Genomic DNA, 22,551 nt, shown 5'->3' on the forward strand with positions numbered 1-22,551 from the left:
TATAATATGTAATTGGAAAAGTTTCAATACACAAGTGAATCATATCAATTTATTTAATATTTTGTATATGTATAAATAACAAATCAACTTATTGGCACTTTTACTAAATACAAGATACATATGTAAACCTCAAAATATACCCAACAATATAATCGCCAAAAGTTTATCATGAATGAACGAACTTAAAACTCGATTGGGATCGTTTTATGCTACATTAAGAGTGATTATTCTGATTTATTTTCTATACAAGATATTTAAATAAATGTCTGAATTCAAAACAAAAATAAAAGATCCGATGTAACATAGACGACGTACCAACTCCGATATAGGAATTCAAAATAAAAATGTTTACTTATCAAGTCACCTATTCATAAATATTTATTATTATTATTATTATTATTATTATTATTATTCATTCTAACTTTTCAATTTTTATTACAAAAATAAATCGAATAAATGCAAATACAGGCCCTTCCAGATTGACACCTCTCACCATAAAGCTATTTTTTATTTTCAAAAACTTTTGTGATGTCGTATCAAAGTTAAATTTTGTGAGACGGATCACCGACCTGACCTAACTCGTGAAAAATTATCATTTTATGCCAATGATATTACCGTCATGATAATTTTAAATCGAATCAACTTGTCTTACAAATAAAATTATGTGAAATCGTGTCACAAGAAATTTAATATATTTTTTTAAAGTGTGACCTACCAAATAACAATAATAAAAATAAAAAATTTAAAAATTGATCCACCCACAAGCCCATGGGCCTGCTTGCACCTTTAGAAGTGGGCACCCCTCTCCCCTCCCCGTGTTTCACATTTACCAAATCGGGCAATCATCTTCACTCTTTTCTCCTCCATTATAAGCGCAACAGTGAAAAGAAATGCCGGAGCAATCCAATCAGATTATGGAGTCTCACGTGAAGATTCCTGAAATCAAATTTATCAAACTATTCATCAATGGAGAATTCGTTGACGCTTTATCAGGTTAATTCCTCCCCCTTCTCTCTCTATTTCTATTTCTATTTCTGTAACTGCTTTTTTCTTCTAGATTTATGCGTAATTTTTTCATGTAAGTTTTATGGAGCAGTTGATGAGAACATGAAGACACTAGTTATTTCAACGTTTGTGAATTGTGGAAGACTTGTGCTTATGAATTGTGTTTACTTGAATAACAACATTATTTATCATATATCTAGTAATAATAAATTTCTGGATTATGTACGGTACGAAAAACTTGGACTCCTCTTTGTCGTTGGAATTTTTTTATACGAGAACTTGGAAAACATGAAAGTTCGTAAGACTGCTTTCGTACTGAAAGATTTTTTAAATTTGAGAATGACACAAATTAGCTAGAGACCAAATGGGAATCGTTCGCGGTTCAATCAATCTGGTCGGCTTTGAAATCAAGATATTTCAATTACATTTTACAAAATTTGGGTTTAGATTGATATTTTTTTGTTGTGATTATAAATAAATTGAGGTGAAATAGTTGCGTGTTGAATCAGGAAAGAGATTTGAAACCATTGACCCGAGAACGGAAGAGGTGATTGCATATATTGCCGAAGGGGACAAAGAAGATATTGATTTAGCGGTAAAGGCTGCTCGGAAGGCCTTCGATCTTGGTCCATGGCCTCGCTTGCCCGGACGTGTAAGTCTACGATGATAATTTTCCATACATTTTACGTGCATGTGATCCAACATCAAATTTCAACTGGGTGTCATTCATACTCGTTTGTTTGTTTTTTTGTTTTTTTGTTTTTTTTACGGGCGAGATTTTAGTCTGTGATTAAGTTTTATAGACGAGTCTCGTCTTAAATTTAAAACTTTGATAATTTTCGAATTTTTATAAGCTACTTTATTTATTTTATATATTTCAAAAAAATTAGATTTTATATAATGTGTAAGTAACATGTTGTGCAAACATTTGTGGCCCAGAAGAATAAAAAATATTTTTTAGGCAATAGTACACATGATTAGGTACATCAATTTTTTATAATAAGAATAAAATATCAATTTAGAAAAAAAAGCTTGGCCCTCATTATTATATTATTACATTTGTTTAATCTATTTAGTTGGGGATTTTTTATCAGATTTTAATATTTTTCCAACAAGTTTTATAAAATTATGTTATTTTTGTATGTTTTATCGAACTACTGTAAAAATTAAATGATGAATTGAATAAAATTTTACTCCAAGTTGTATCGTTAACAGGAGGGGTAAATAATTTTTTAAAAAAATATGTACAAAAAGTTTCAATGCCCCGCCACTGCAACAGGGGGAATTGAAACATAATGTATGTATAAATATATGTGTATGAATATGTATATAATATAATATTATATTATATTATATATATACACTATAATTTAATGTATAAATTATCGTATTATATTTTATTTACATGTGCATAAATTATATTATTATTATATATATAACCAAATATTTGTCGTATTTACTGAAAAAATTATTTGGTTTAGGAGTGATTCAGTGTGGTATATCAAAATTTTCAAAGAAAACCATATATCGTATCAAAATTTTTGTTATGGGAAAAAATATATACATATATCTTATCAAAATTTCGGTACGAAATAAATTTAATATCATTCATATCAACAATTTCGATATAGTATCGATATTTTATCATCTTTAGCGTTATTAATTATATTTTTTGTTTTGTTTATAAACTCATTTTCAAGTTTTAATCTAATTGTATATTAATTACATAGAAGCATTATATTTTATTATTTTTCTCTCCTTATTGCATATCAAAGTTTTTAAAAAAGAATTACGTTATTTTGTTAAAATTTTGAAAAACATGATAGTTTGATAAAGATTTTTTTTTAAATACAATAAACTAATTAAAAAAAACCCTATTTAGTTGACTTGTTTGTTGCTTGGTTTCACGGGAGATCAAGACGATTTTGTACTATTTTGATCCGAAAACAATAACAGTTGGGTTTGCCGGATGATTCAATTCCACAAATTTACGGCTAATTAACTTAAAAATATTTCGTGTAGTTAATAACATTCTTCATTCTTTTGTCAACATTACATGCTAATTAGAATGAAAGTTTTGGACCAAAAAACTTAGGGAATGATTTTCTTTACGTTTTGCCATTTTCAAAGTGGTGGTTGATTGAGAAAATATTGCATACGATTTTATGTGAGAAAATTATATTTTGAAAACATAAAAATTCTTATGAGACGGATCTTATATTCGATTCGATCCAATTAAAAAATATTTTTCATGGTGAATATTGATTTGATCAACTCGTCGTCTTACAAGGACCAATTCTTTAAAAAATTGATGAAATTAGTTAGTATAAAGTAAAATTTATTTTATTATTTATCTAAGAAAAATTTATGATCTAATGAAAAATATTTGAATTTTCTGGTAATTGGAGCGGCATCTGATTTGCGTGCAGGCTCGTACTTTTAAGCCTGTCCTTATTTCGAGGTGCCGACATAAGATTTGACTTTCTTGCGTCAATCTTTACCGATTGCCACCGCACAACTCTTGCATGGCAAAGTCAAGATTTGCTTTCTTTTTCACTGATTTTTTTTATTTAATTTGTTATATATGGTCTGTCCTCCTCCAAATTAAAATGTTAATGCAATGCATGACACAACATTAATATATACTACAACATTAATATATACTAATGTATTATATTTAAATGAAGATTAAAATATAATTATAAGAAATAATGATACACTACATTCAATTTTGATATATGAATTTAAAAAATAAATAGAAAAAGAAAAGGATCCAAATTGTACTACAACTTGATAACTAAAAAATAAAATCTATCAGTTAAGTTACATGTGTCTTGCATTAAAATTTAATATATATATATATATATATATATATATTTATATAATTATTAAAATAGATCATGATATCAAAAGTCAATTACTTTAGAGTCTTTCAAATTTAATAATATAATATAAATTAGTGTCTATCTATAATGTTGCGTGTATGTACAGTCCAGTAAATAAGTAATTCGGATTTTTTAAATTATTAATTTGTACTAGCAACAAAATCAAATAAAAAGAGTATCAGTTTTCATCATTATTTAGGATGACCAAGCAAAGAGTAGTACTACGTAAACATAAGCTGGAGAATTGTCTTCGGTCCACTACCAGTTAGTTCATTTTCAAACTTTGGTAATTAGTGGAAATCGAGACGATAATATTATGAAAAAGTAAAATTTAAGGTAAAAAAATGAAAATATCAGTGTCTCAAAATTATCAAACCACACACTTTATAATATTTTTCTCTCAACTCAATTGTAAATTTCTTCACAAATAGTGATGCTATTTATAGAATTTCTTTGGTACTAATCCAAAAAATAAATTACATCATTACCTTCATCATCACACACAAATTTCTAATTTTTACAACTCTTATTTTCAACATTCAAATATTCAATACACCTATTTTGAATATTAATTTTCAACACTCCCCCTTGTGATTATGATCATAATGATTGTCTTCATTACGAGTTTTTATACTGCCTCGTTAAAAACCTTACTAGGAAAACTAATTGGGATAAAAACCATAGTAAAGAAAAAAGAGTGCAGTCACGTAAACTCCCCCTCATATTGACACGAACAATTCTTCACAAATTTCGAAGATTTCGCATCCCAATATTATATATGTGTTTTCTAAATATTGTCATAGGAAGTGCCTTCGTGAAGAGATCTGATGAGTTTTCACTTGATTGAATGTGACGAACATCAATATATTTATTTTGATCAAGCTTCTTAGTGAATGCGAAAAACTTAGGAGGAATATGTTTAATTATGTCGCTTTTTATGTATCATTCTTTCATTTGAGCAACACATGCAGCATTATATTCATATAGTATCACATGCTTCTCGTCAAATGATAATTCGCATGAGATTTGGATATGTTGGGTCATTTATTTTAACCACACATTCACGGCTTGCTTCATGTAGTGCAATAATCTCGGCATGATTTGATGAAGTTGTTACGAGTGTTTGTTTCTGTGAACGCCAAGAAATTGCATCCACGAGTAAATACATATCCAGTTTGGGAACGTGCCTTGTGTGGATCAGATAAGTATCCAGCATCGGCATAATCAATTATACTTTGATTAGCATCTTTTCAATACAAAAGTCCTAAGTCTGTCGTTCCTCGTAGATAACGGAATATATGTTTAATTCCGTTCCAGTGTCTCTTTGTTGGATATGTGCTAAATCTTGCCAATAAATTTACGGAAAAAGATATATCAGGCCTTGTACAATTCGTAAGATACATAAGGACACCGATAACACTTAGATATAATACTTCTAGATCAAGAATATCTTCATCATCTTCACATGGACGGAATGGATCCTTTTCTATGTTTAATAATCTAACAACCATTGCAGTACTTAAAAGATTTGATTTATCCATATTAAAACGTTTAAGGATCTTTTCTGTATAATTTTTCTGGTGAACAAATATTCCACATTCTTTTTGTTCAATTTGTAAACCCAGACAATACTTGGTTTTTTCAAGATCCTTCATTTTAAATTATTACTTCAAGTATGACACAACTTCTTGAATTTCCTTATTCGTTCCAATGATGTTTAAATCATCAATATATATAGCATTAATTACGCATCCAGATGTTGTTTTCTTAATGAAAACACGAAGGCATATTGAATTATTTACATATTCCTTTTTCATCAAGTGATCACTTAGCCGATTATACCACATTCGGCCGGATTGCTTTAACCCATATAATAATGATCTTTGTAATTTCACATAATAATATTATCTGGATTTAAAACTTTGTACTTCAGGCATCTTAAATCCTTCAGGTATTTTCATATATATATTACTATGAAGTGATCCACATAAGTAAGCTGTAACAACATCCATAAGACGCATTTCTAAATTTTCAGATACCGCCAAGCTAATCGAATACCGAAACGTAATTGCATCCATCACGAGAGAATACGTTTCTTCATAATCAATTCCAGGCTTTTGAGAAAAATCTTGTGTAACAAGTCGAGCTTTATATCTTACTATTTCATTTTTCTCATTTCGCTTTCGAATAAAAACCCACTTGTATCCAACAAGTTTTACACCTTCAGGTGTAAGGACTATAGGTCTAAAAACATTACGTTTATTTAGCGTATCCAATTCAACATGGATGACATCTTTCCATTTTATCCAATCCTGCCGATTTTTACATTCACCAAAAGATTTTGGTTCATGATCTTCATTATCATATATGATGTCGATTGCCACATTATAACAAAATATATCATCAATTTCTTCTATATCTTTTCGGTTTTATATTTTTTCAGTATTAATATAATTGATAGAGATTTCACGATTCTCGTCAGTTTGTGATTCTGACAGAACATTTTCATCCTCATGTGTTTTTTCAGGAACATCATTCTCCATTTTGTGATCATCATTTGTTTCTTCAGGAACATCATTATCTATTTTGTGATCATCATGTTTCTCTAAGAAGTTTTATTTCGAGGATTTTTATCACTGGAACCGACTGGCCTTCCACGCTTTTCAGGCGTTTTACGACATCATGAGTTTTTTCAATTTGTTTCTTTGGAATTTCAATTCGAGCAGGAGCATTTACAGCATGTATATATGATTTAGTTACCCCTTTTGCATCTGTAAATGCATCTGGTATTTGATTTGCTATTCTTTGGAAGTGCACTATTTGTTGTACATCTTCTTCACATTGTTTTGTTCTTGAATACATACCATGTAATTTTTTTCGGTATGTTTCTTTTCTCCCCCTAACATTGGGAAGATTTTCTCATTAAAATTGCAATCAGCAAAACGTGCTGTGAACACGTCGCCTATCTGAGGTTCAAGATATCGAATGGTTGATGGACTATCATAACCGATATCAATTCCAATCTTTCTTTGAGGTCTCATTTTCTTAAGGTGAGGTGGTGCAATAGGCACACACACCATACATCCAAAAATTCTCAGATGAGAAATATCTGGTTCTTTTCCAAATGCAAGCTGCAATGGGGAGTATTTATGATACACTTGGTCTGATGCGAATTAATGCAGCGGCATATAAAATTTCATGTCCCCATATAGAAATATGTAGCTTTGTTTTCATAATCATTGGGGCAATCAGTTGCAGACGTTTATTCAATTATTCAGTCAATCCATTATGTGTATGCACATGAGCAACAAGATGATCAACAGTGATTCTCATAGACATACAATAAACATTGAAATTCTGGTAAGTGAATTCACCAGCATTATCAAGTCTAATTTTCTTGATTGTATAATCAGGAAATAGATTCCTCGATTTTATTATTTGAGCAAGTAATCTTGCAAATGCAACATTTCGAGTTGACAATAAACATACATGTGACCATCTGCTGGAGACATCAATCAATAACATAAAGTATCTAAATGGTTCACATGGTGGATGAATTGGTCCACAAATATCACCCTGAATACGTTCAAGAAACATTGATGATTCAGTTTGGATTTTGGCTGGTGATGGTTTTATAATAAGTTTTCCAATAGAACATGCTTTACATTGAAACTTATTATCTTGAAAGATCTTCTGGTCTTTCAGCGGATAAGCATGTGTATTTTCTATAATTCTTCGCATCATTGTTGAACCAAGAAGTCCTAATCGATCATGCCAATTGGTTAATATTGAAGAATTATCAACTATCATGTTTGATTCAATGGGACTTATATGTGTATAATGCAATCCAGTAGGGAGCATTATTAGTTTTTCAATTACATATTTCTTTCCTGATTTATATGTGGTAAGACACATATATTTCTCATTATCTTCATACATTGTTTGATTATCATACCCATGTGAATATATATCATTAAAACTCAACAAATTTCTTTTCGATTGTGATGAATACAAAACATCATTGATCAAAAAATTTGTACCATTAGGTAACAAAAATTGTGTTTTACCACAACCTTTAATCAAGTCTACAGGACCTGATATTGTATTCACCATTGTTTTTGTTGGTCTTAGTCCCAAGAAATATCTTTTATCTCGGAGGATAGTGTGTGTTGTACCACTATCAGATATGCAAACTTCAGCTTTGTTCATAACATTTTCCATATTTGAACTTCAAAAAAAATGCAATGAAATAAAATTACTGACAATACATTTATAAAAATAAAATACAATACAATACATATGTAAAAATATAACACACGATAAAACATTATCATACGAGTACATGGAAAAATAAAATATTTTACATATCTATTCCACTAGCAAATTGATCATTGTCTGATAAATCAATCAGAAAATCTTCAGCATCAAAATGAGTTGAATCACTCAAAGATTCACTGTGTCAGTGAAGTTGGTCTCTTTTTCTTTCTCTTTTATTGATTCTTTATAAAATTTACAAAAGTGATCAGAGGCTCGACAAATACGGGACCAATGTCTTTGAGTACCACATCTAAAACAAGAACTTTCAAATCTTTTTGAGTGATTCTCATTAACACTCATATTCTCACGATGCTTTTCAGTGGATGGTTTGGGACGCTCTTTTGAGATGAATTATGGAAGTAACTATCTCGATTATTTGCAAAACCACGTCCGCGTCCACGACCACGACCACTTCCACATCCACGTCCACGACCACGACCTCGATTTCGTTCTCGACCAAAATCTTGTCTATAACTTTGATTTTGGTTTCCAGTTTTAAATTCATATTTTCTTACAACAATTACTTCAGGAAATGCCGTTGAACCAGTGGGTCGTGCCTGATGATTTCTCATTAACAGCTCGTTATTCTTTTCCGCCACAAGGAGACAGGCGATAAGTTCAGAGTATCTCGAAAATCCACGCACTCTATATTGTTGTTGTAGAGTTATATTCGATGCGTGAAAAGTGGAAAAGTTTTTTCAAGCATTTTCAATTCAGTAATCTCGTGCTCACAAAATTTCAATTGTGAGAATATTCGATACATCATCGAGTTGTAATCACTGACTTTCTTAAAATCTTGGCATCTCAACGTATTCCATTCATCCAGGGCGGTCGGAAGTATAACCTCCCTTATTTGTTTGAATCTTTCTTTTAATCCCTTCCACAAAACCATGAGATCTTTTTCAATTAGATATTCACATTTTAATATCTCGTCGAGACGTCGACGCAAAAATATCATGGCTTTTGTCTTTTGTTATGATGTAGATATACCATTTTCTTTTATAGTCTCATTTAGACCTAATGAACCAAGATGCATTTCTATATCGAGATTCCATAGTATATAATTTTTCCCCGTAATATCAAGATCAATGAATTCGAGCTTTGCCAAGTTTTACATGATGGTACTAAAAAAAATTATGATGCATTTTATTAATTAATGTATATTGCAATACAAAGTAATGGATAAACAACAAGTACAAGCATTCGTAAAAATAAAGAAAACATACGAGAAAGATATTCTTCAATAAATACAAGATTCCTGAGTATTACCAAAATAATTAAAAATAACCTTGAGAAAATCATCCTCTTTTTTCTTCGAAAATTTGATGAAGAATAATTTTTAGAGAAAAAGAGAAAGTTGGAGTGATTGAATGTGTTTGTGAGATCATATTTATAGGGCAAAAACTAAACGTTTTGTTACCGTTTATGACCGTTAATGTACAAAAAAATAAATGTATGTATTTGTATAATTTTATGGTAATAATATGGTGTATATAATATTAGTCATGTTTAAATAATTATGTATATCATATCACATTATTATAATGAGGTGTCATAAGATATTTTTTTTAAAAATCTTATAGGCTTTTATACTTGTCGTATCCCTTACCGGGAGTGTGGGATGTCGTCTTAACATCCTCTCAGGATTTATAACAAGTTTTTTGAAAAATTTATTTTTATTATTTCTGATTTTTATTATATAATAACATTATATTATATATTAAATATATACACAATAAATAAATAAATAATAGCATAAATATTATTATTTTTGTTACCTTTTTCTTCTGTTTTGGAGCTTGAAAAAATATGGAGGACTTTTAGAGCTTCGTGCTGATAACGTGTTATGAAAAAATAAAAAGTTATGGTAAAAAAGTAAAAATATCAAACTCTCATAATTATCAAATTACACACTTTGTAATATTTTTCTTTCAACTCAATTGTAAATTTCTTCACAAATGGTGAGACTATTTATAGAATTTTTTTGGTAATAATCCAAAAAATAAATTACATCATTACCTTCATCATCACACACAAATTTATAATTTTTACAACTCTTATTTTCAACATTCAAATATTCAATACACCTATTTTGAATATTAATTTTCAAAATAGGTGTATTGAATATTTGAATGTTGAATATTTGAATATTGAAAATAAGAGTTGTAAAAATTATAAATTTGTGTGTGAAGATGAAAGTAATGTTGTAATTTATTTTTTGGATTATTACCAAATAAATTCTATAAATAACCTCACCATTTGTGAATAAATTTACAATTGAGTTGAGATTAAAATATTAAAAATTGTGTAGTTTGCTAATTTTGAGAGTTTGATATTTTTACTTTTTTACCATAAATTTTTACTTTTTCATAACACGTTATCAGCACGAAACTCTAAAAGTCCTCCATATTTTTCCAAGCTCCAAAACAAAAGAAAAAGATAACAAAAACAATAATATTTATGTTAATGTTTATTTATTTATTATGTATATATTTAATATATAATATAATGCTATCATATAATAAAGATCATAAATTATAAAAATAAATTTTTCAAAAAACTTGTTATAAATCCTGGGAGGATGTTAAGACGATATCCCACACTCCCGGTAAGAGATACAACAAGTATAAAAGCCTATAAGGTTTTTAAACAAAATACCTTATGACACCTCATTATAATAATGTGTTATGATATACATAATTATTTAAACATGACTAATATTATATAAACCATATTATTACCATAAAATTATATAAATACATATATTTATTTTTTTTGTACACCAACGGTCATAAACGATAACAAAACAGCTAGTTTTTGCCCTATAAATATGATCTCACAAACACATTCAATCACTCCAACTTTCTCTTCTTCTTTAAAATAATTATTCTTCATCAAATTTTCGAAGATTAAAGAAGATGGTTTTCTCATGGTTATTTTTAATTATTTTGGTTATAATACTCATGAATCTTGTATTTATCGAAGAATATCTTCCTCGTGTGTTTTCTTTATTTTTACAAATGCTTGTACTCGTTGTTTATCAATTACTTTGTATTGCAATATTCATTAACTAATAAAATGCATCATAATTTTTTTAGTACCACCATGTCAAACTTGGCAAAGCTCGAATTCATTACTCTTGATATTACGGGAAAAAATTATATGACATGGACTCTCCATGTAGAAATGCATTATGAGTCATTGAGTCTAAATGAGACCATAAAAGAAAATGGCATATGCACATCATAAGAAAAGGCAAAAGCCATGATATTTTTGCGTCGACATCTCGACGAGGGATTAAAATGTGAATATCTAATTGAAAAAGATCTCATGGCTTTGTGGAATGGATTAAAAGAAATATTCGAACATATAAGGGAGGTTATACTTCAGACCGCCCGGGATGAATGGAATACGTTGAGATTCCAAGATTTTAAGAAAGGCAGTGATTACAACTCGACGATGTATCGAATAATCTCACAATTGAAATTTTGTGGGCACGAGATTACTGAATTAGAAATACTTGAAAAAACATTTTCCACTTTTCACGCATCGAATATAACTCTGCAACAACAATATGGAGTGCGTGAATTTTCGAGATATTCTAAACTTATAGCCTATCTCCTTGTGGCAGAAAAGAATAACGAGCTGTTAATGAGAAATCATCGGGCACGACTCATTGATTCAACGGCATTTCCTGAAGTAAATATCGTAAGCAAAAATGAATTTAAAACTGAAAACCAAAATCAAAGTTATAGACAAGATTTTGGTCGATGACGAAATCGAGGTCGTGGACGTGGAAGTGGTCGTGGACGCGGCCGTGGTTTTGAAAATAATCGAGATAATTACTTCTATAACTCATCTCAAAAGAGCGTCCCAAACCATCCACTGAAAAGGCATCATGAGAATATGAGTGTTAATGAGAATTACTCAAAAAGATTTGAAAGTTCTTGTTTTAGATGTGGTACTCCGGGACATTAGTCCCATATTTGTCGAGCCCCTGAGCACCTTTGTAAACTTTATGAAGAATCAATAAAGGGGAAAGAGAAGGAGACCAACTTCACTGAACACAATGAATCTTTGAGTGATTCAACTCATTTTGATGCTGGAGATTTTCTGATTGATTTCTCGGACAATGATCAATTTGATGGTGGAATAGATATGTACAAAATTTTATTTTTCCATGTACTCGTATGATAATGTTTTATCGCGTGTTATATTCTTACATAAGTATTGTATTGTATTTTATTTTTATAAATGTATTGTCAGTAATTTTATTTCATTGCAATTTTTTTTAAGTTCAAATATGAAAAATGTTATGAACAAAGCTGAAGTTTGCATACCTGATAGTAGTACAACGCACACTATTCTCCGAGATAAAAGATATTTCTTGGAACTAAAACCAACAAAAACAATGGTGAATACAATATCAGGTCCTGTAGACTTGATTAAAGGTTATGGTAAAGCACAATTTTTGTTATCTAATGGTACAAATTTTTTTATCAATGATGCTTTGTATTCACCACAACCGAAAAGAAATTTGTTGAGTTTTAATTATATATATTCACATAGGTATGATACTCAAATAATGAATGAAGGGAATAAGAAAATATATATGTCTTACCACATATAAATCAGGAAAGAAATATGTTATTGAAAAACTAGCAATGCTCCCTACTGGATTGCATTATACACATACAAGTCTCATTGAATCAAACATAGTAGTTGATAATTCTTCAATATTAACCAATTGGCATGATCGATTAGGACATCTTGGTTCAACAATGATGCGAAGAATTAGAGAAAATACACATGGTCATCCGCTGAAAGACCAGAAGATCTTTCAGAATAATAAGTTTCAATTTTAAACATGTTCTCTTGAAAAACTTATTATAAGACCATCGTCAGCCAAAATCCAAATTGAATCACCAATGTTTCTTGAACGTATTCAGGATGATATTTGTGGACCAATTCATTCACCATGTGGACCATTTAGATACTTTATGGTATTGATTGATGCCTCCAGCAGATGGTCACGTGTATGTTTATTGTCAACTCGAAATATTGCATTTGCAAGATTACTTGCTCAAATAATAAAATCGAGGAATCTATTTCCTGATTATACAATCAAGAAAATTAGACTTGATAATGCCGGTGCATTCACTTCCTAGACTTTCAATGATTATTGTATGTCTATGGGAATCACTATTGAAACATCTTGTTGCTCATGTGCATACACAGAATGGGTTGACTGAATCATTGATTAGACGTCTGCAACTGATTGCTAGACCAATTATTATGAAAACAAAGCTACATATTTCTATATGGAGACATGCAATTTTACATGCCACTGCATTAATTCGCATCAAACCAAGTGTATCATAAATACTCCCCATTGCATTTAGAAAAGAACCAGATATTTCTCATCTGAGAATTTTTGGATGTATGGTGTATGTGCCTATTGCACCACCTCACCGAAAGAAAATGAGACCTCAAAGAAAGATTGAAATTTATATCGGTTATGTTAGTCCATCAATCATTCGATATCTTGAACCTCAGACAGGCGACGTGTTCACGGCACGTTTTGCTGATTGTCATTTTAACGAGGGAAATCTTCCCAATGTTATGGGGAGAAAAGAAACATATCGAAAAAGAAATTACATGGTATGTATCATCATTGTTACATCTGGATCCAAGAACAAAACAATATGAAGAAGATGTACAGCAAATTGTGCACTTGCAAAGAATAGCAAATCAAATACCAGATGCATTTACAGATGCAAAAGGAGTAACTAAATCATATATACATGCTGTAAATGCTCCTGCTCGAATTGAAATTCCTAAGAAACAAATTGAAAAAACTCATGATGTCGAAAAACGCCTGAAGCGTGGAAGGCCAGTCGGTTCCAATGATAAAAATCATCGAAATAAAACTTCATAGAGAAACATGATGATCACAAAATAGATAATGATGTTCCTGAAGAAACACATGATGATCACAAAATAGATATTGATGTTCCTGAAGAAACACATGATGATCACAAAACAGATAAAAATGTTCTGTCAGAATCACAAACTGACGAGAATCGTGAAATCTCTATCAATTATATTAATACTGGAAAAATATAAAACCGAAAAGATATAGAAGAAATTGATGATATATTTTGTTATAATGTGGCAATCGACATCATATATGATAATGAAGATCTTGAACCAAAATCTTTTGGTGAATGTAAAAATCGGCAGGATTGGATAAAATGGAAAGATGTCATCCATGTTGAATTGGATACGCTAAATAAACGTAATGTTTTTAGACCTATAGTCCTTACACCTGAAGGTGTAAAACTTGTTGGATACAAGTGGGTTTTTATTCGAAAGCGAAATGAGAAAAATGAAATAGTAAGATATAAAGCTCGACTTGTTACACAAGATTTTTCTCAAAGGCCTGGAATTGATTATGAAGAAACGTATTCTCTCGTGATGGATGCAATTACGTTTCGGTATTCGATTAGCTTGGCGGTATCTGAAAATTTAGAAATGCGTCTTATGGATGTTGTTACAGCTTACTTATGTGGATCACTTCATAGTAATATATATATATGAAAATATCTGAAGGATTTAAGATGCCTGAATTACAAAGTTTTAAATCCAGATAATATTATTATGTGAAATTACAAAGATCATTATTATATGGGTTAAAGCAATCCGGCCGAATGTGGTATAATCGGCTAAGTGATCACTTGATGAAAAAGGAATATGTAAATAATTCAATATGCTTTCGTGTTTTCATTAAGAAAACAATATCTGGATGCGTAATTAATGCTATATATATTGATGATTTAAACATCATTGGAACGAATAAGGAAATTCAAGAAGTTGTGTCATACTTGAAGTAATAATTTAAAATGAAGGATCTTGAAAAAACCAAGTATTGTCTGGGTTTACAAATTGAACAAAAAGAATGTGGAATATTTGTTCACCAGACAAATTATACAGAAAAGATCCTTAAACGTTTTAATATGGATAAATCAAATCTTTTAAGTACTGCAATGATTGTTAGATTATTAAACATAGAAAAGGATCCATTCCGTCCATGTGAAGATGATGAAGATATTCTTGATCCAGAAGTATTATATCTAAGTGTTATCGGTGTCCTTATGTATCTTACGAATTGTACAAGGCCTGATATATCTTTTTCCGTAAATTTATTGGCAAGATTTAGCACATATCCAACAAAGAGACACTGGAACGGAATTAAACATATATTCCGTTATCTACGAGGAACGACAGACTTAGGACTTTTGTATTGAAAAGATGCTAATCAAAGTATAATTGATTATGCCGATGCTGGATACTTATCTGATCCACACAAGGCACGTTCCCAAACTGGATATGTATTTACTCGTGGATGCAATTTCTTGGCGTTCACAGAAACAAACACTCGTAACAACTTCATCAAATCATGCCGAGATTATTGCACTACATGAAGCAAGCCGTGAATGTGTGGTTAAAATAAATGACCCAACATATCCAAATCTCATGCGAATTATCATTTGACGAGAAGCATGTGATACTATATGAATATAATGCTGCATGTGTTGCTCAAATGAAAGAATGATACATAAAAAGCGACATAATTAAACATATTCCTCCTAAGTTTTTCGCATTCACTAAGAAGCTTGATAAAAATAAATATATTGATGTTCGTCACATTCAATCAAGTGAAAACTCATCAGATCTCTTCACGAAGGCACTTCCTACGACAATATTCAGAAAGCACATATGTAATATTGGGATGCGAAATCTATGAAATTTTTGAAGAATTGTTCGTGTCAACATGAGGGGGAGTTTACGTGACTGCACTTTTTTTCCCTTACTATGGTTTTTATCCCAATGGATTTTTCTAGTAAGGTTTTTAACGAGACAGTATAAAAACACGTAATGAAGACAATCATTATGATCATCACTACAAGAGAGAGTGTTGAAAATTAATATTTAAAATAGGTGTATTGAATATTTGAATGTTGAAAATAAGAGTTGTAAAAATTAGAAATTTGTGTGTGATGATGAAGGTAATGATGTAATTTATTTTTTGGATTATTACCAAAGAAATTATATAAATAGCCTCTCACCATTTGTGAAGAAATTTACAATTGAGTTGAGAGAAAAATATTTTAAAGTGTGTAGTTTGATAATTTTGAGAGTTTGATTTTTTTATTTTTTTACCATAAATTTTTATTTTTTCATAACATTAATTACTTTTCTAGATTTTAAAAGTATAGAGTTATTTAATCAAGACTTTTGTATACTCCATAGAAGTTTTTTAGTTTCATTCAAAATGTCAAGTGATATTCATTTATGATTTTTTAAAACTGAACGAATTTCTAGATATATTAAAAAATTTAATTGATTTTTAATAACTCCATTAAATTCATTAACATACAAATATTAAAGTCTTTAGTAAAACTATAAAATGTCAAAATTTGTCTTTGTTTCAATCTAAAGATTGACCTTTTAAAACCTTTCTCTAATATATACCAATTATGTCGCTTAATTTTTAAATAGTTATAAAAAGATAAAATTAAAAATAAGATTTTAAAATAAGAAAGTATATGATATTATTTGTGTCTCCTTGTTTACAAAATTAAACTTGAATTTCTATATTTTATGAATTTTAATCTTGAAATTGTGCAAGGTTTACAAATTATATATTATGGATTTTTCTAATAAAATTATTACAATATATAGAGGAAAATAGAAAAAGTTATTGATTCGTAGAATTGCAAGTGCTAGCAATTTTATTTATTAAATAAAATTTATTTTTTTATTAATTTATTTAATAAAATTGATTTTTAATTAATTTTTAATAAAATTGATTTTAAATTATTTTTAATATTTTCAATTAATATGCATACTCTCGTATGTTTTCTAAAAAATATATATATTTCTATAAAAATCTTGTAAAAAGACTTCATAAGTCTATGAGATTCTATTTTCAAATATATGAGATTTTATGAAAATTAATAAAAATTTATCTATTTCATAAAAGTCTACCATATTAAGAAAAGTAATCAGAAGTCATCATTAAATATCTTGAGTGGATACATCTCACTAAGATTTGGGACAAATTTTACTAAATAAAGTGTCAAATGATAAAAATAACATCCTAAGCATGATTTTAATTTGTTTTTCTTGCATCTAAATACATGTTTTTCTTTTATTATAATAATGTATTCATATTATATCTACTCATAAAATTGCGCTTTATTCTGTATGTAAATGTTATAATTATCTCAAAACTTTTGAGAAAATAGTTTTTTATTTCACTAACTTGTTTAATTCATGTGTTTTAGTATACTAGTTTTTCAAAGTTTGATTTTGATACACTAACTTTTAATTTTCTATTATTTTGATCCAATTGTTGCTTGTGATAGTGAAAAATGCTGACGTGACATTGAAAAATACTGATATTGCATCGAAAATAAATGACTTGTCATATTTAACGTCAATAATTGGACCAAAGTAGCCAAAAATTTAAAGTTGGTGTAAGAAACCAAACTTTGAAAACTTATTGCACCAAAATCCAAAATTGAACAAATTATGGAATAAAAAATAACTTTAGCAAAAATTTTTATTAAGTAAAAAACGTTTAGAAAAACTAAATAATTGAGTGTGAGTAAGTCAGAATTATATTTGTTGCATCAAAATAGAAATTTTTATATAATTAAAAATCAAATAATTTTTAGCTTGTCGAAATTTGTGAGTGATCGTTAAGAACTTTCGTAAATTTAGTATGATATATTTTTACTTCTATTAAACATAATTTTTTTTTAGATTTTGTTGGGTATTTGAGGTCTAATACACACTCAACAATATTAGACCTTGTATTCTTTTTTTTTTCCTTCGACTAGGAAGGAGGTTTGTTATAATGGAGTCTTGAACCGAAGACTTCATTCCAAATTTGAGACCTTTGTGTCAAATGGACTATTAGTCATTGACAATAGACCTTGTGCTCTTAATATCATACCTTTATCACGAAGGCTTGACTATATTTGGCAGGAATCATTGGGATATGGTATTCTTTGTAACCCATATTTGATCCGTTCAAACTTTGAGGCTAGCTGTTCCATTAGAAAATGCCGATCCCTCGGCTTGCTTTTATTTTCATGCAAACTCTTTCGAGTTGTTGATATCATGTAGGCCTGTCAGCTAAATTCTATCTAATAATGTATGAGACATTAATATGATTCACGTTTTATGTGGCAGGAAAGAAGAAAGATAATGCTGAAATTTGCGGACTTGATTAATGAAAATTTAGAAGAATTGGCGGCCCTGGATACAATCGATGGTGGAAAGTTATACAGTATGAATAAGATACTAGACATTCCCAATGCAGCAGAAACAATACGTTACTTTGCAGGGGCAGCCGACAAAATTCATGGGGAAACTTTGAAAATGTCTAGTGAACTACAGGCATATACGCTACGTGAACCCATTGGTGTCGTGGGGCATATTATTCCCTGGAACTTCCCGTCTACTATGTTCGCAATGAAAGTTGGCCCTTCATTAGCTGCTGGTTGCACCATGGTTGTTAAACCTGCGGAACAGACTCCTCTTTCTGCTCTTTTTTATGCTCATTTAGCAAAGCGCGTAAGCTTTCTTATGAATTATTATGATCTTGTATATTTGTTTTGCACAACTCGTCCCAGCTTGTTAAATATAATGCCGCAGGCTGGAATTCCAAATGGAGTGCTTAATGTTGTGACAGGATATGGACATACGGCTGGTGCTGCCATTAGCTCTCACATGGACATTGACATGGTCATATATATTTGTATTTATTTTCATATAGAAAATATTTTCCTAGACCTTTTTCCTATACATTTCAAAACCGCCGGGCCTCATCTATTTTTTTGTTCCTTTGTTCAGGTTAGTTTTACGGGTTCTACAGAAGTAGGGCGCCTTGTAATGCAGGCGGCCGCGTCAAGCAATTTGAAGCCTGTTTCTCTAGAACTAGGAGGCAAATCACCCTTCATAGTTTTTGATGATGTCGATGTTGATAAAGTTGCAGATCTAGCTCTCCAAGGAATTCTATTTAACAAGGCAAAACAAACTTAATTATTCGATTAATTCTAATACGACACAATTTCTCATATGCAACCCTAGTTTTCAAGTAATCATACGATGTGAATGGAATGTTCCAGGGTGAAATATGTGTGGCTGGATCCCGCGTTTTCGTTCAACAAGAGATATATGATAAATTTACCCTCAAGCTCGTTGAGAAGGCAAAATCATGGGTGGTAGGGGACCCTTTTCACCCAAATGTTCGTCAAGGACCTCAGGCATGTATTTGATTTCTTAGTAATGATTTGCAAAATTGAAAATGAAATTTTTCTAAAGGATGAGAGGAACAAATCAAGTTTCTGTTACTTATATGGAAATTGTTTTGAAATCTGTTATTAAATTATGTATAAATGGATCACTTATCTCACGCCACTTTCCGTTCATATGATTTTCTTATGACACGAATGAATTTATTCGTTAATAATTAACTCCGAGATTTACTTTTTAATGTTATTTACAAGGTTGATAAGAAGCAATACGAAAATATACTTTCATATATTGATATTGGAGAGAAGGAAGGTGCCACTTTATTATATGGTGGTAAGCCATATGACAGAAAGGGTTATTACATTGAGCCAACAATTTTCGTAAACGTCACGGTAAGTATTTGATATTAATCAAGTTTTTTTTTTTTTTTTTTTAGTTAATAAGACATGATGTATCATATTTTCATTGGATCTATTTGTATAGGACGATATGACTATTGCAAAGGAAGAAATATTTGGCCCTGTAATGTCAGTTCTCAAGTTCAAGTAAGTTCTTCATTGATTTTTAATATTCTTCAAAGTGGTGATAAACAATCTGATCTCCTTAGCTCTGACTATCACAGTATCATTCAGAAGTTACCCTGTCAATTGCTGTTATGATTGTAGGACTCTTGTTTTAATACGATATTAGTGCAAGTAATTGTAAAATTACAATTTTGATCATGTATGTTTGTATTTCATGATTTTGGTCTTCTATTTTATCAAATTTCAGTCTTAGTCATGTATATCTCGGTTCCAACTGAATTTGTAGGAGTGTTGAAGAGGTGATAAAGAGAGCTAATGATACAAAGTATGGATTAGCAGCTGGAATTATGACAGATAACTTGAATATCGCAAACACAGTATCGAGGTCAATCCGAGTTGGTGTTGTTTGGATCAATTGTTATTTTGCTTTCGACAATGATCTTCCCTACGGGGGCTATAAAATGAGCGGATTCGGAAGAGACTGCGGACTGGAATCTCTTCATAAGTATCTTCAGGTTAAATCGGTTGTAACTCCCATTTATAATTCCCCATGGCTCTAAACTAGTTGTGCATGGATGGATCCTCAATGCAAGGCCAACTTATCTTCTATTGTTTGATATGATAATATTAATATTCATTATGAAAATGTGACTTAAAGTGATAATACATTCATGTTTCTGTATTTGTGAAGTGAAATTATGTAAATCAATACGTCGTGTATACTTTATCCGAAGCTTAAGTTATAAATCAAGATGAGTTATGTAGCACCTTTATCCGAGCCACTACTAAACAGACTAAAAAACATGCAAAATTAAATTTAATAACAATAATAAACAGTGAAAATCAAATAATTTAATCATCTTACAACCCAAACGAAAACATAGCAATAATAACAGTCTTAAATATTAATACAACCATATAAAAAACATAATCATGCACGAGAATACGATAAACCATACAAAAACTTCCACTGGATCACCACTGAAAACCCAACTGCTCTGGCCGTTTGAACCGTCACAACCTAAGACCTGTCCCGTGGAATAGGGTGCTCAAGATGAAAACAAGGACGTGATCGACAATCGCCCAATACGAGAATGTACGATTATACAAACTGATATGATACATGCGAAATGCAATATGCTCAGATATCAAGGATCAAGTCAAGAATCTCATGCTCAGTTTAGAGGAGCCCGAGTGTGTAGTCTCTGATCTGCCTTAGGCATGTTTTGGCTCCCACACTCATCATCAAGACGTGGACCTACAATGTCCAGGTCATCAGAGCTCGTGGGTCCCGTCGTACACTGTAGCTCTCGATGCCCCACCGTCCACAATACAGAATAGGGCTGAGCGGCTCCAACAAATGAGGTATATCTAAAAAGATATCATGCTCAACATGATATGTCATGCATAATATGCCAAAGCAGTCAAACATATATCATGCAACATATAAGTGTGTATACTACACTTGAATATCTCAGTCAGTACATCACGTACCTCACTAAAACAATATGAGAGAAAGCTTACTCGTCTGAATCTAGACAATACCAACATAATAAAATCACTATCAAACCATGTCTTGAATTACCAAACATGCTCCAAAATTCTTCCCAATTATCCTTAAATCATTATTTAAGGCTTTTGTATTATGACTGCATCCGTCGTCAGTCTGCTGATGATGTCTCGATCCTAGTTCACCGACCCCTCCTCGAGTCGATACTAGCTCTGAAACTTCCCGACACCAAAGTGCCCGAGAAATTGGTTAGAAAATCAAATGTATATGGCTAGAACTCTCTTTGAAGGAAGGAAGCTGTGTAGGAAAAAAAAGAAGGAAATCAGCTTCTATTAATAGGCTTCATCCGGACTAGTTCAGAAAAACTGAATCAATCTTATCTGACACGTGTCAGAATCTCATTCGTCTAGTTGGATTTCTCGGGATAATGACTTGAAATAGATTGGGTTGTCCATTTTAAATTCGTTGGATCTCAATAGGTTGATCTTGATTTATCAATTTCCTTAATAATACTTCTTAATTAACAACCATTTAATCATCTTTTAATTAATACTTCATTAAAAATAAGGGTTTTGGTCATTACAAGTTAGGTTAAGTTGTCACTTTATTATTTTAATTTAAATACATAATAATAAAATTTTGCATATATATGATAACTATATTTCTTGAATTAAATTTTTAAATTTAAGAGTCTAATTATATAAACTATTAATTACTCCATGAAAAAACAAATGTTTTAAAATTCAAATATTTCACGAAACAAACATCACACGATCAAAATTTATGATATTAATATATAATAAAAAAAAATCTTCGAGCATCACAGAATAACTTTCAAGTTTCGAGCTCTACTTATCCATCATTTGTATTCAATCATTAATGATCCAGACTGTTAATATACCGAGTGGAATTAAAGACCGCACGACTATATTTACAAGAAGTGTCAAATGTGCCTCAATGCGCCAATTACAAGTTTTGGGTA

General features: G+C 30.4%; 1 protein-coding gene across 1 annotated transcript; it reads left to right on the forward strand.

Moving 5' to 3' along the window:
* The first annotated feature begins 808 nt into the window (after window positions 1–808).
* Window positions 809–20,810, forward strand: LOC142528803 (aldehyde dehydrogenase 1-like). Its single transcript, XM_075633988.1, has 9 exons — window positions 809–993; window positions 1,515–1,657; window positions 18,471–18,854; window positions 18,936–19,025; window positions 19,134–19,307; window positions 19,409–19,546; window positions 19,790–19,927; window positions 20,019–20,080; window positions 20,346–20,810. The coding sequence occupies exons 1-9, from the start codon at window positions 891–893 to the stop codon at window positions 20,617–20,619; spliced, it is 1,506 nt and encodes a 501-aa protein (XP_075490103.1). The 5' UTR covers window positions 809–890; the 3' UTR covers window positions 20,620–20,810.
* The last annotated feature ends 1,741 nt before the right edge of the window (window positions 20,811–22,551 follow it).

This window comes from Primulina tabacum, chromosome 2, assembly GCF_025594145.1.
Source record: "Primulina tabacum isolate GXHZ01 chromosome 2, ASM2559414v2, whole genome shotgun sequence".
NCBI classification, from domain to species: Eukaryota; Viridiplantae; Streptophyta; class Magnoliopsida; order Lamiales; family Gesneriaceae; genus Primulina; species Primulina tabacum.